Below are 13,735 nucleotides of genomic sequence, written 5' to 3' on the forward strand. Positions count from 1 at the left end.
CCTGTGGGCTGGTGTAACCAGGAGGTTCCTACCAGTATCAATCTTATAACCAAGTCGTGTCGGGGGGAGGGAGTTCACGCCAAGACGATTTGTGGTAGCGTCTACCATGAGACACAAACTCAAGGGTCTCAGCTCCCCATATCGCCTCGGCAACGTCCAAGCTGCTGCTGCAGCCAGGAGACCCATCTTCCACCCACTGGGCTCCTTTACACGTGTAGGTCAGATGTGACCTGTGCCTTAATTTGACATGGACCGTGGCCACATGAGACCAACCACTGCGATACGGCTCCGAAGACCTTGATCCGTCACTGTAAGCATCCTCACCACTCTTAATTGGGTTCCGGAGGGGGGAACATTTTCAAAGTGGCAATTCTATGCTTCTAACTGAAGTGCAGTCACGTTTGTCATTGCAAGGGCCTCGTCCAGTGACACAAGTCACCGAGGTGTGCGTGAATGTGTGGTTGATGGGACAGGTACCTTGAATTCCTCTGGCCCTCGAAGGGAAAAGTGTTCCAGTCCATCCATGCCAAGCATTCACCGAGCATGGACGGGGGCTCGGGTTGCCACCTGCTCTGGTTTACCCAGGTTCGTCCTTTTCAGATGGTTATCCTTGGAGATCCGTAAGACTTTCCAGGGCATTAAAAGGCCCCAGCTTTTGTCAATCGCGTACGACTGTCACACAACACTCAGTGAATTTACACCAGTGGTTCTTCACCTGAGGCTGCGAGATGCCCCAACTGTGAGGGTGGAGAGGGACATGGCCAGATGATTTTAGAAGGTAAATCATCGAAATACAAATTAATCAAAGCTATGTATTTATCAACATTTTTTTTTACGATTGAGAACCAAAGGGGGGTGCCCAAGGCTGCATGACGTGTCCCGTATTTTGTACCACAGAGGTGGGAACCCGAGCAGGTGAAGGAGAGGCTTACCCTATCCCCAGAATAGGGGGGGGGGGGGTTGTGGAGAAGTGTGGGTGTGATCACACAAGGGGCGTATCTACACCAAGGGGTGGGAACCTATACTAATAGGGGTTTTCCCCTTTTTTCTGGCAACAAAACTGACACCTTTTGCAAGGAACCATGCTTACATTTACCACAATACTTGCAGTCAAATGCAAACAAAAAACAATACTCTGATACATCTTCTTGGTTATTTCGATAAAGTCACGTAGAAGGGAAGTAATAAAATAATAAAAATAAAACAATAAAATAATTCTCACGACGTTTCGGCCACAACGCAAGCAGCCGTCCTCAGGTGAAACCAGGTCTGTCGAGGCGACAGCGTCTGAATGAAACAGCACACGGTGCTTGGAGCTTTAAATCGAAAAATACTCTGATAATTTATGCATTGTCTTTGAAACTGATTGGTCCACACCAGAGACAGCTTTCTTTTTTTGTTTGTTTGCATTTGACTGCAAGTATTGTGGTTAATGTAAGCATGATTCCTTGCAAAAGGTGTCAGTTTTGTTGCCAAAAAAAGTGGGAAAACCCCTATTAGTATATTTTGGTACTGGCAAAGGAGGTCCCATGATGGGTGGCAACCTTTTAATGCTTAAACTTAACATCTCTGAATGTTCGACGGCTTGTGCACCAGATCTTATTTATTCATGATGTACTTGCAAAAAAATCTGCAGATTACCTGCTGGATCTCGTCTCTGTTTCAAAGAACAAATTTGACCTAAGGTCTACACTCATTTACCAGCTTAATATTCCCTATTGCCGTACATATACTGGAGGAAGGGCCTTTGCTATTGATGCCCCCAGGGTCTGGAATGCTGTTGCAAATAAATTGAAACTTGAGTCACTACCTATGAGATCTTCACTCAAAACTGCTTTAGAGGAGTTGTACACCCCTAGCTGCCAGTGCTATTCAGTGACCTAAAATAAAATGTTTCGCTCCGGATGATCGCTACAAAGTATGACCTGTGTTTTGATTTAGTGTGCTGATCTTAAAGGTGCATTGAAAAATTACAATACTCCGATTGATGCTCCTGCTGTTGTGGAGTGACTCATGCAGCCAGCTATGGCTGCAGGGTTTTGGTAGTACATGTTGTTTATGCCATTTATTGTGAAAATTCCGTCAGTTCCTATGATTGCTTTTTCATTGCCTTCATGGCTTTATTTTGGTGATTTCGAAAAGTGTATTGGTTTAGCCATGTTTGTGTTGTTGTAGTACAGAGTTAGACTGATGGCCTTAATCTAAGTTGTCTTGTGGTTGTTGTTGTTGTTTGACTTGCATCCCACTGGGATTTTTGCACACAGCGTTGGTGTACGGTGTTTTTTCTGAAATATTTTTTGCTGTCTTTTCTTGGATTTTCTGTTTGCACTTAGTCACATATTCACTTTAAGATGTTTTTTTGTTCATGTTTTTGTTTTTTGTTTGTTGCGGTTGCACCCGATTCAAGAGCTGAATGGCTCACAGGGCTATACCTAATAAATGAACTTGAACTTGAACTTGCTTGTGGGCGTGGCGGGGGGGAGGGGCTTACAGCGGTGGGTGGGTGGGGGGGAAGCTGGGCGGAGCTTAAGTTGTCGGTGGGCGGGGCACGTGAAGGTCATGACCCCGAGGGGCCGGGCTCGCGTCACGTGACCGGTACCGGGCTGCTCTTCCTCTACCTCTCTCGCCCCCCCATCTCGCGGTTTTCTCCTCGTTCCGCCTTGTGTGGGGGGGGGGTCCCCTCTCCCAAACACTTTTCGTCGTCGTTGCTGCATCGTCGCACTGTCAACTCGCCGCCAAGCGCGCCATGGCGCCCGTCTTCCCGTGCCGGGCCGCGCTGAGCGCGCGCCGCGCCAACGGTGGGTGAGGGTCGTGACCCCGTTGAGTTGACGAGCCGTGACCCCGTGACCCGGATGTCAACAAGCCCGGCACGTGCGTCGGCGCACGTGCGCGCGTGGTGCCTGATGGGATGTGTGGAAAATTCTAGATTGGAAGCTTTCGTGACTGCAAGGATTCATATTTTTAGGGTTTTTTCGGTAAAGTTACGTAGGTAAAAAAAATTAATTAATGAAAGTAAAATTAAATAAAAATCACGACGTTTCGGAGGCAACACACTTGATACAGCTGTCGTAGCTGTGACGGTTTCACCTGAAGACGGAGGCTTGTGTTGCCTCCGAAACGTCGTGATTTTTATTTAACTTTTATTAGTTTTTTACCTACGTGACTTTACCGAAAAAACCTAAGAATATGTGTAGAAAATATGTACCTTTTTGTTTTTAATGCGGAGGGGACAGATATGGGAAGGAGCGGCGTTCGCTTGTTGTGTTGTATTTGTATTCTCTACAATCCGTTTAAAAAATATATATTTGGTCTGTTTTTTAAGGTGCCGTCCATAAATGACGTCACGCGATTTTGGACAATTTTTGACCCCCCCCCCCCTCTTTGTCACGCGGCGTCACAAAAAGTCAGACCCCCCCCTCCTCAAATATGACGTCACAAAGCTCTGCCCCCCTCCCCCAAAATGAAATATGCTGCAAATCGCTTTAAACTATTGTCATTGTAGTGCGTATTTAATGTGGCGTTGCACTCTGATTTTGTAGGATAAAATATTTATTTAAAAAGTCAATTTTATTAAGTAGAACGTGTTGTCTATATTTATTTAAAGTTGCGCATTTTGATGTGACGTCACATTTTTCAAACCCCCCCCCTTGTCACACATCGTCACAAATGTCTGACCCCCCCCCCCCAGGTGCGTGACGTCATTTATGGACGGCCTCTAATATTTTATGACAATGAAATAATATTGTTCACAATTGAACTTGGGATTCATTTACATCTTTAAGGAGTCTAGTCAACAATAAAAAGGGGCGCCTAAATTACCTTTTTAGATGGATTTATGTTGTAGGCCCTACTGCCAGCCAGTGACATGAGCGAGCAATTGCAGGGCTGCGCATCTGCACGCATTTACAAGACTGGTGGTTTGTAAATCTTTCCAGAGTAATTGACGTCACGGTGATTTATATGATGTAATCGTTTTAGCAGCTAATTAATTTACCGTATTAAGCAATTATTGTGTAACTGACATCTGCCTTTTTACACTTTACCCAAGAAAGCTACAGTACATTGAGTCTTAAAACTTTTTGTGGCGTGTCCTGCCAAACTTTTCTCTGGAGGAGTGATGTTGCTTCGTGTCATCTGCTGATCATTTGTCAGCTTGTCGATGTCAGGGTCGGGATCGGGATCAAACCCACGACCTCCAGTAAACCAGGGGGGGTAGTTAACACCTCTCCACCGCAGCGCCCAATCCTGCCACCTATAAGCGTTGTAGACTGTAAATTTGCAACGATGAAAAGACTTGAGGTCAGGCTGGTGGTGTGGACTGCAGTTGCATAACTTCAGTAATCTTCGTACTAGAAGTGCAGCAAAGAAAGCACGAACAAATACAATTGTGAAATACATTTACAATGGAACAAATATAATAATCATTATATCTTGATTTGAAGCTTTCGTGACTGCAGGAATCCATACTCTTTGGTTCTTTCGGGGTAAAGTCACGTAGGTATAAATAAAATAAATCACGACGTTTCGGGCGCAACACAAGCATCCGTCATCAGGTGGGACGCTTGTGTTGCGCCCGAAACGTCGCGATTTATTTTATTTTATACCTACATGACTTTACCGAAAGAACCAAAGAGTTTAATCATTATACCAATATGTAATGGCGTATCGAGAGTGGGTGTTACTTTATCAAGTCTTTATCAGTAAGGTGTGGAGCATCATAAGACAATGTGCAGGAGCAGCTAACCAACTGACACCAAATCTCAGGAACTGAATTCCCAGCACACGGAGCAAAACGTTGGACATCCTGCGGTGCAACACGCAGTGCAACCCGTACATACTTCCGGGAGCTCTACTTTATGTATTGTTGCATAGCCCCCTGTCTGCCTGAGCCTGACGAATCGCTGCTGGCCGCCACGTTCGGTTACAGATGCAGTGCGGAATCTGAGGGCCTGGCTTCCGCAGACGCGGTGGTTCTGTCGGAGCGTGACGAGCGGACAGCCTGAGGGAGCCTCCAGCCCACAGCTGAGGGGACGGTACCTGGGTCAGCCGGCACCTCACACGCACCCTCATCTACTGCAGCCGGGTACCAATCCCTCACCTGCGCATACGCACACATACATACACACCCTCATCTCCTCTAACCGGGTACCATATATGCACAGGCATGCACAAAATGCAGACACCTGTACATACACACATTAAAAAAATATACTTAATAATCCTCGGATCATAGGACATCACTGTCGCACCCCAGGGTAAACTCAGAAGGGCTCTAAATCCAGCCATGGAGATTTTTCTGGGCCCGTACTTTGAAGGGGAACCCACATTAGATAGAGACTTGTACTGTAGTTGAAATGTTACAGACAAAATCAATTAATGACTCTAACTTTTTCAACAGACATTGTAATTCCTTCTTCTGCTCGTATTGTACCATGTGCATATTGTGCTACCGCTCACACTGGCGGCGACGGTTAACGCTTGCAGGGGAGGTGATGCCAGGGTTCACGCGCGAGGAGTTTGCTCTGCGGCGGCACCGGCTGATGGCAGCAGTGCAGGCGGAGTCGCCAGGCAGCGTCGTCCTGGTGCCTTCCAACCCGACGTGCATCATGACCAACGACATCCCCTACCCCTTCCACCAGCACAGCGACCTGCTGTACCTTACCGGCTTCCAGGAACCCGACAGCTTGCTGCTGCTGCTGCCCAGACGAGGTGCCTCAATCCTCGGCGTGCGCGGTCACTTTCAGCCTTTCGCTCGAGCAAAGCACGACATTAAAAACAATTGGGTGCTGTTTTATAGCAAAACAGCATCAATTAATAGCAGTGCCGGAGTTGAAGTCTTCTCCTGTGAATTCATTCTACTTATTCACAGATAGCAGCTGCCAATTCATTCACTTGAGATGGCAGCTCCTGGATCGAGTGCCGCGATACTGCTTTTGAAGTTACCCGGTGAATGCTGGCTGACTGTGTCTTCACCTGCCCAACTCCCATAATGCATTGTGTGCTGTGACGTAGCTCTTTGCAGTCCTGACTCCCATCATGCACTGCGCGTTTTAATGTAGACATTCTGGAGCATCAAGTCTTCCCTACGGTAAAGGTGCAGCAGTTATACCCCTTGACGTCACTAGATGGCGCACATGCAGCGCTCCAGAACGTTAAAGGATTGTGATATTTCACAAAACTCAAAACACACTGCCTATGTTCATTCAATGAGCGACATTTGTTTTTTGACATGCTTCTTTCATCAACCCCTCCGAGAGTCATTTTAAAACAATCTATGGAGCAGCTGCACGAGAGAGTGAATCACGCGAGCAAGCGATCAAAACCAAAACACTTTTGCCTAGGTGGGGCGACTGCGGCTACCCACAAGGCCGTGCTGCTGGTGCCTCCGCGCGACGCGACGCGGGAGCTTTGGGACGGGCCGCGCTCAGGCCCGGACGGTGCGGTGGCCCTCACGGGCGTGGACGAGGCCTTCCCGTTGCAGGAGTTGTCACGCGTGTTGGCGCATGCCGGCGAACCCCCCACGTGGTGGTACTACCCGCACGGGGACCCCCCGCACCCGGAGATGCACGAGCGGCACGTGGGGCCAATGCTGGCGACAGCGGCGGCGCAGGGCCGCGTTCGCTCGCTGCGTAAACACGTGGCCGCGCTGCGCCTCGTCAAGTCGCAGGCGGAGGTGCGCGTCATGAAGGCTGCTGCGGAGATCACGGCGCAGGTGAGGGCGGGGTGTGAGCTGTGACGGTAAGCGAGGGGGCTAGTGAGTGAGTATCGGTGTGGGTGATTGAGTGACCCAGTGAGTGAGTGTTTGACGCGTTGAGTGAGAGACCCAGTGTGCGTGAGGAACCTTGTAACAGGTGCACGAGAGCAATTGAGTGACCCCGTGAGTGAATGGAGTCACCCTGTGAGACATAGACCCAGTGAGTGAGTGGATGACGCTACGGAGTGAGTGACCCAGTGAGTGAGCGAGTGCGTGACCCGTCCCAGTGAGTGTGAGTGGTACTATGAAGAGTGAGTGAGTGGGCTAGTGACTGACTATGTGAGTAAATAACCCTACGAGTGACTGAGTTGACTCTGTGGCCCCATGGTGCGGTGCTGCAGGCGATGGTGGAGACGATGCGAGCGAGCTCCCCGCCTGTGGACGAGGCATTCCTCTACGCCAAGGTGCTCCGATGCCTTCCTCATCGTTCACAGAGAGTGTCAGAACTACAAACTATGAACTAAATTATTTACCAAGTAAGGTCCACTGGGCTTACAGGTCTTTTTCAGAAGCGACCTGGCCACAAATGATAGCCCAATGAAGTGGCTTATCACGTGGCAAATTAAAGCAGCAGCCAAATATTCTAAACTCACGTTTCTAAATGTGGAGGGAAAAACTGGAGGACCCGGAGCAAAATCCACGCAACCACGGGGAGAACACGCAAATTCCAGATATACAGGCGTCAGGGTCGGGATCGAACCCACGACCTCCTTCATATTTCTGATCGATTAATGGACTTAATGGGCTCATCATCCCAGCTTTCGACAGCAGAAACACTTGGTCATAAAAAAAGAAATGAGAAATGACCTGCCATGATTAGTTCGCATGCAACGAGGCATCAATGATCTATTAACCCTTACGATACATAAATCCAATTATGCCCGTGACATTCAGTTAAATGTGATTTTGTGCAATCTATATGCTGAATGCTCATGTAAAATTTAGCCGAATAACCCAGACAAAAATTACAAAATGATACTAAAGAAAAACAATGACAGTAGTGCAGTTTGTTGAAGTAATCAATTACTCTGCCGATTATCGATCCATTCACTTGACTAATCTTGATATAACACAATAATTTGGGAAAATTAGTGCCACTGTTTGCCAGTGTTATCTGATTCGTCGAGATAGTCGACAGGAGACAAATAAGAATCGCTTATAGAATAAAATCACTATCCCGAATCATGAGCATGGATTCGCTCGATTCAGGATGAATCGTTTCAGCGCCGTTGTGTTGTGTTGCGTTGCGCGTGCACGGTGCAGTTTGAGTTTGAGTGCCGAGCCCTTGGAGCTGAGATCCTCGCGTACCCCCCCGTGGTGGCTGGAGGGAACCGCGCCAACATCCTGCACTACGTGAAGAACAACCAGATCATACAGGTGAATGCACACCCGACAGGCACCCACATGCACACTCGCAAATAGGCACGTGTGCGTGTGTGTGATGGGAAGCAGTAGTGTAACGGTTAGTGCGCTGCACTACGAACCCGGCGACCCGAGTTCGATTCATGTTCACACACAACATCGGCGACAAATATCTGAATCGGTCCTGGGTCTCCCCTAGGTCGATTCAACCTCAAATAGGTACCTGGTGCGATGTGTATAAATCGCTACCGAGGAGACAAAGGCGGTCAGGCGTGTTGCTGACTACCCACCCCCTCGTGTGCCGTGCCCTCCTTGATAGGTGCTTGCTAACAGCACTTCCCCCGACAGCCTGTTATGAATGTCTGTTGAACTTCTTTCGTGCCTTATGTAGCCAATCATGCTAATCGGAGGTTTTGAGTTTAACAAGTAGGCTTTCGCGACCAATATTATTCATTATATAGATTTTTGGGTCAGATCGCGTTTTTTATAATTATGTCGTAATCCTCCACCAAGCCGACATGGCCAAACAGTAAAAAACGTGTCACGTTTTTAAAAGGACAGAATCATTCACTTCTTTAGCCCACCGGAGGCGTTGAGGTGAGACGGGGGATCTTTGTCTTTGCGTGACGCTGTGCAGGATGGAGAGATGGTGCTGCTGGATGGAGGCTGTGAGCTTCACGGCTACGCGAGTGACGTCACCCGCACCTGGCCCGTGTCGGGCTGGTACGACGCAGCAGCGTTCACACCAGCAGCAGCAGCAGCAGCAGTGCTCTTACAAGCAACACCCCCCCCGCCAAACCCCCACCAGTGATTCTGTGGAATGTAAAAAAAAATATTTAAGAATCAATTGTGTTTCTCGTTTTTTACCAGCTCGTTTATATTGCTTCTTGTTTTTCCGTCTCACGCGTTCTAAATTGCGTCATTAGCCTAGCTGTAAGAGCGTATCACTTGCATAGAATGTGTAATGCATATGATTATCACTGGGGGTGTATTATACGTAAAATGTACGCCCTGACTGCGTTGCAGTGAACATTAATGATCCGCTTGCGGCATTTGAAACGAGTCGGCCATTGTGTGTCAGCTTCATGGTCCAAATTTGCCAATTTTAGTTTTTAATTGCGACTCACCAAGAGCCCAGTACAAAGCACCGGTCACAGTCCAGGAAGGGGGCAACGGAAACTTTGCAAGCAAAAACCCGAGGGCTTAACGGAGGGGAATAAATACAAAATAAATAAAAAGCACCCACAAATGATACGTGCGATGCGTTGTCCTGAGATTGAGAATCTATTGCCAATCGATGCCTCAGTTACCCGGCTGCTCGTTTTTGCACCCCCCCCCCCTCTCCCCACCAGCTTCTCGGGACCCCAAGCGGAGTTGTACGAGGCCGTCCTGGACGTGCAGAAGCTGTGCCTGCGTGGGTGCCGTGCGGGCTCCACCATGGAGGGCCTCTACTCCCTCATGCTGCTCCAGCTCGGCCAACGGCTCCAGGGACTCGGCATCCTCGACGGCGGCCTCGCCCCCGGCGCCGCCGCCAAGGCAAGCGCCGCCGCTCGTCGCGCAGGGGGTTCACGGTGCTGATCTGACAGGCCGCCCCGGTTACTGCTGCGGATGGCGTATTAACCGTCTATGACTCCACGCCGTCCTCTTCACCGCACAGCAGTCGCCGTGGATCATCGCGGCGCTGGTTACAGTCGCCGACGTTGCCCGGCGGTTATCGCGGAGGTTTGAGCCCAGTGGCTTGTGTGTGTGTGTACATAAGAAGGGTGGCAGCACAGACTGTAACAACTACAGGGGCATTTCACTCCTCAGTGTGCCGGGAAAGGTCCTGGCAAGGATTATTCAACATCGCCTTGCCAGGCACGCTGAGCAGAGGCTTGCGGAGCCCCAATGCGGTTTCAGGAAAGGGCGGTCCTGCACAGATGCCATATTTTCTGTTCGTCTGCTACAGCAGAGGTGTAGGGAATTCCAACAAGATCTACATCTCTGCTTTATTGACCTGGTCAAGGCCTAGGATACCATCATTAGGCCTGGGCTATGGGTTGTTCTTCGTGCTTTTGGAGTCCCTGACCCGCTGCTCACGATCATTAAGGACCTTCATGATGGTGAGCGGGCCCGAGTAAAACTACGTGGCCAGGAGTCGGAACCATTCCCTGTTCACTTTGGGGTGCGACAGGGATGTCCTCTGGCTCCCGCATTATTTAACATCTATTTCGACCATGTAGTTCGGGAAGCCTTCAATAGCTGTACCGGAGGAATTTCCATCTGTTACAGATACAGTGGGAGGCTGATCGATGCCCGGGTTCGGTCAAGGGATGGCTGCCTATTGCTCAACCATGTTATGTATGCCGATGATCTGGTAATTGCTGCTCACTCAAGAGGAGGAGTTAGAGGTGCTGCTGCTGAACCTGGAGCTTGCCACGAAGAGGTGGGGACTTACCATCATCCCTACCAAAACTAACCACCTGCCTGGGTATTTTGTACCATCGGCGGACACTCCACTCCCACAACTCCAAATTGGTGATAGGGCAGTTGTGGAGATAGTGGAGAGTTTCCCATACCTGGGCAGCATGCTCATGAACCAGCTTCGGTTTGACAGCAGAGGTCTCACACCGAATCAGTCGAGCGGAATTATCTTTTCATCAGCTGCATAACGCTGTGTGGAAGCTACCTGGTCTGTCGCTCCACATGAAGCTTCAGGTCTTCTCGGCCACGGTTATTCCCTCCCTTCTCTATGCTTGCGAAACGTGGACCCCCCCTAATGGAACATCTTCGCCGGTTAGAAACATTTAGGCTGGCCTTCCTACGATCCATCCTGGGTTTAACCAGACTGGATTGTGTGAGGAGCTCACATATTCTTGAAATATCTGGACAAAGTCCCATCGGTGAGCTCCTCCAGCAGGCAAGGCTGCGTTGTCTGGGTCATGTAGACTTTTTTTGGATCGTCTGATTTTCAGATTCTTCAGAAAAATCGAGAGCACCACCCGAGCGTGAGCGTGTGTATTTACAGGCGGCACGGCAGTACTGCCCGCACCACGTAGGCCACTACCTGGGCATGGACGTGCACGATACTCCGGACGTGTCGCGCAGCATCGCCCTGCAGCCTGGCATGGCCATCACCATCGAACCTGGCAAGTCCCTCCTCCAACTCTCCCCGACAAAGGCAGATATCCCCTGTGTAGCCTTTAACAGGCTGTTGGGGCAAGTGCTGTAAGTGAGCTCCCACAAAGGCCATCACAGCGCACGAGGGGCCGCCTCTGTCTTCACCGTGCCACACCGAGTACTCATTTAAGGCCGGGTTAACCTAGGGGAGAGTCGGGTCTGGTCAGTGGGGAATTGAACCAGGTTCACGGCATTCTCCGGGTTCGTAGTGCAATACTCTAACTGCTACACTACGACACAAACATATGCAGGTTATTATTTTGTGCAGTGTCTGCTCCATAGCTCTCTCCATTGCGTTGCTGGGTTGCACTGCGCGTTGTCCGACATTTCAATTCCGGAAAAAGCTCGCAAGCGCTTGCGGCGAAACGTCAGACACCGTGCCAGACAAACGGGTGCAGTAAAAACCCCAAAAAGCATCGGAGCGCTTTCGATTTAAAGCTTTCGTGACTGCAGGGATTCATCTTGGTTCTTTCGGTAAAGTCACGTAGAAGAGAAATAATAAAAGAATAAAAATAAAACATTATAAAATAATTCTCACGACGTTTCGGCCACATAATTAAATAATTCTGACGACGTTTCGACACAACGCAAGCAGCCGTCCTCAGGTGAAGACCAGGTCTGTCTGGTCTTCACCTGAGGACGGCTGCTTGCGTTGTGGCCGAAACGTCGTGAGAATTATTTTATAATGTTTTATTATTTTATTATTTCCCTTCTACGTGACTTTACCGAAAGAACCAAGAAGAAGACATCGGAGCGCCGTCGGGCTAACTAACGTCCCCGGTGTTCCACCCCCCACTCCCCGCCCCCCCCCCACCCCCGGCCTAGGCCTGTACATTCCCCGCGCGGACGAGTCTGTGCCCGCACGCTTTCGGGGCCTGGGCGTGCGCGTGGAAGACGACGTCGTGATCACGGAGGCCGAGCCGCTCGTGCTCTCCTCCTCCTGCCCCAAGGAGCGGCGCCACATCGAGGACATCGTCGCCAAGTGACCGGGCCAGAGAAGCGGCGCGGCATCTTTGCCTGCTGTTGTTGTTTTGCTTAGAGAGGCGCACGGTCCGGGCCCTGCAGCCGCCCGCCCCCGTTAACACCGCGCCGGGCGCGTTGACGACGAAACGCGGCCACCATCTGCTTCACAGCGGACGGTTAAAGTAGCGGCGGCGTCGTTCGAAAACAGTGTTAGGCCGCTTGTGCCGGCTTCGCACCTCGGTGGATGACGTCGGTGGAGGCTTTGGTTGAAAGGCAGGCGGCAGCGAGGTGAGATTCAAAGTCTCGGCTTGAAGATAAGCCGGGGAAGTTGCGCCGTGTGAAATGGAGGTCAACGGCTTTTAAGATAGGTTTGTCACTTGATTAGGGTGGTGAAGTTTGGCCAAATAAGCACCACGACCCACGCGGCGTGGGGAGGCTTTCATCAAGCAGTGGTTTTTGACAAAAGTGTTGCGCTCGTTCCTTGTTTTGGATTGAACGATTGACATCCCTCTGCCTCGTTTCAAGAATTATTTTAACTTTGCGGTAAATGGGTGCTCCCCTCGTGGCTACAGGGGTGACGTGAACTCATCGCGTGCAACACATACGAGCCGAAATATATTTATTCCTACACGGTTTGATGCCTGTATATTGGGAGCTTAAGAAACGATATAAACCGATGAATTTATGCATTGTTCCACCCCGAGTGCCATATCTGAAATCGCTAAACTTTAAATTTGCCCAGGTTTAGCAAACAGTATCGGGCCGGTAATCTCTTGTGCCCATTTTAGGTCACCGATCTCCTGCACTGAATTATGGTCCCCCTCTTTGCGAAAGCTGCAAAATTATTTTGCGAGTTCACTGCCGTGGAAGAAACACAGCATTCTGCTTACACCACAGTTGATGTTGACGAAGGTGGGCGGAGGCAGCAAAGCAAACCTCGTTAAAGAGGAGAGGGACATTTGAGACACGGCGCGGAGAGAAATACTCGACAGGCGAAGTCACCTCTCCTCTTAGGGATCGGCGATCCAGACAGCCTCATTGTTGCGTAGGATAATACTGGTAGGAACCTCCTGGTTACACCAGCCCACAGGGGATTATTGTGTCCGTCCGTCAGTCGTGCATCTAAAAATGGGAGGGGTGGGGCTGGGTGGAGAGGGGAGGGTGGGGAGGGTGGGGCTGAGTGGGGGGTGGGAGGGGTGGGGCTGGGTGGGGAGGGGCTGGTCACCCCGTGGTGCCCTTATAAAACTCAACGTTTAACTGACTCAAGCCGGCTTGTGCCCGCCCTCACAGTCGGGCATATTTGTGGAATACACCACGCCGCCGTTGACCCTGGCCATTGACCGAGCAACCCAACGTTCCTACCAGCTCCCTCCGCAGGAGGAATGTGTTGTCTGATGAGTGCACCCCCAGAATCTAGGAGCAGTGGCTGTGCTGGAAACTTGGATTGGACTTTGGAAGGAATTTCGCCAACGTCGCTCGTTCGTGGTTTAATGTCGT

At 50.1% G+C, this 13,735-nt stretch overlaps 1 protein-coding gene across 2 annotated transcripts; it reads left to right on the forward strand.

The window, feature by feature from the left end:
- The first annotated feature begins 2,558 nt into the window (after nt 1–2,558).
- Nucleotides 2,559–13,370, forward strand: XPNPEP3 (X-prolyl aminopeptidase 3). Of its 2 annotated transcripts, XM_061548963.1 has the most exons (10): nt 2,559–2,798; nt 4,928–5,083; nt 5,485–5,709; nt 6,342–6,712; nt 7,096–7,158; nt 8,018–8,131; nt 8,754–8,839; nt 9,469–9,652; nt 11,124–11,244; nt 12,101–13,370. In XM_061548963.1, exons 1-10 carry the CDS (start codon nt 2,747–2,749, stop codon nt 12,259–12,261), a joined length of 1,533 nt encoding a protein of 510 aa, XP_061404947.1. In that variant the 5' UTR covers nt 2,559–2,746; the 3' UTR covers nt 12,262–13,370. The 2 variants fall into 2 exon arrangements, with proteins under 2 accessions (XP_061404947.1, XP_061404946.1); XM_061548962.1 differs by lacking the exon at nt 12,101–13,370 and having other exon boundaries at nt 4,928–5,041; nt 11,124–11,746.
- Nucleotides 13,371–13,735: the final 365 nt, after the last annotated feature.

The sequence above is a fragment of the Lethenteron reissneri genome, chromosome 10, assembly GCF_015708825.2.
Source record: "Lethenteron reissneri isolate LAM-NWPU_2019-01 chromosome 10, ASM1570882v1, whole genome shotgun sequence".
NCBI classification, from domain to species: Eukaryota; Metazoa; Chordata; class Hyperoartia; order Petromyzontiformes; family Petromyzontidae; genus Lethenteron; species Lethenteron reissneri.

Coding starts and splice junctions, on each gene's coding strand:
- XPNPEP3 (XM_061548963.1), top strand. CDS start 2,747: ATGGCGCCCGTCTTCCCGTGCCGGGCCGCGCTGAGCGCGCGCCGCGCC. Junction 2,799..4,927: donor GAGCGCGCGCCGCGCCAACG/GTGGGTGAGGGT, acceptor GTTCGGTTACAG/ATGCAGTGCGGAATCTGAGG. Junction 6,713..7,095: donor CTGCGGAGATCACGGCGCAG/GTGAGGGCGGGG, acceptor GCGGTGCTGCAG/GCGATGGTGGAGACGATGCG.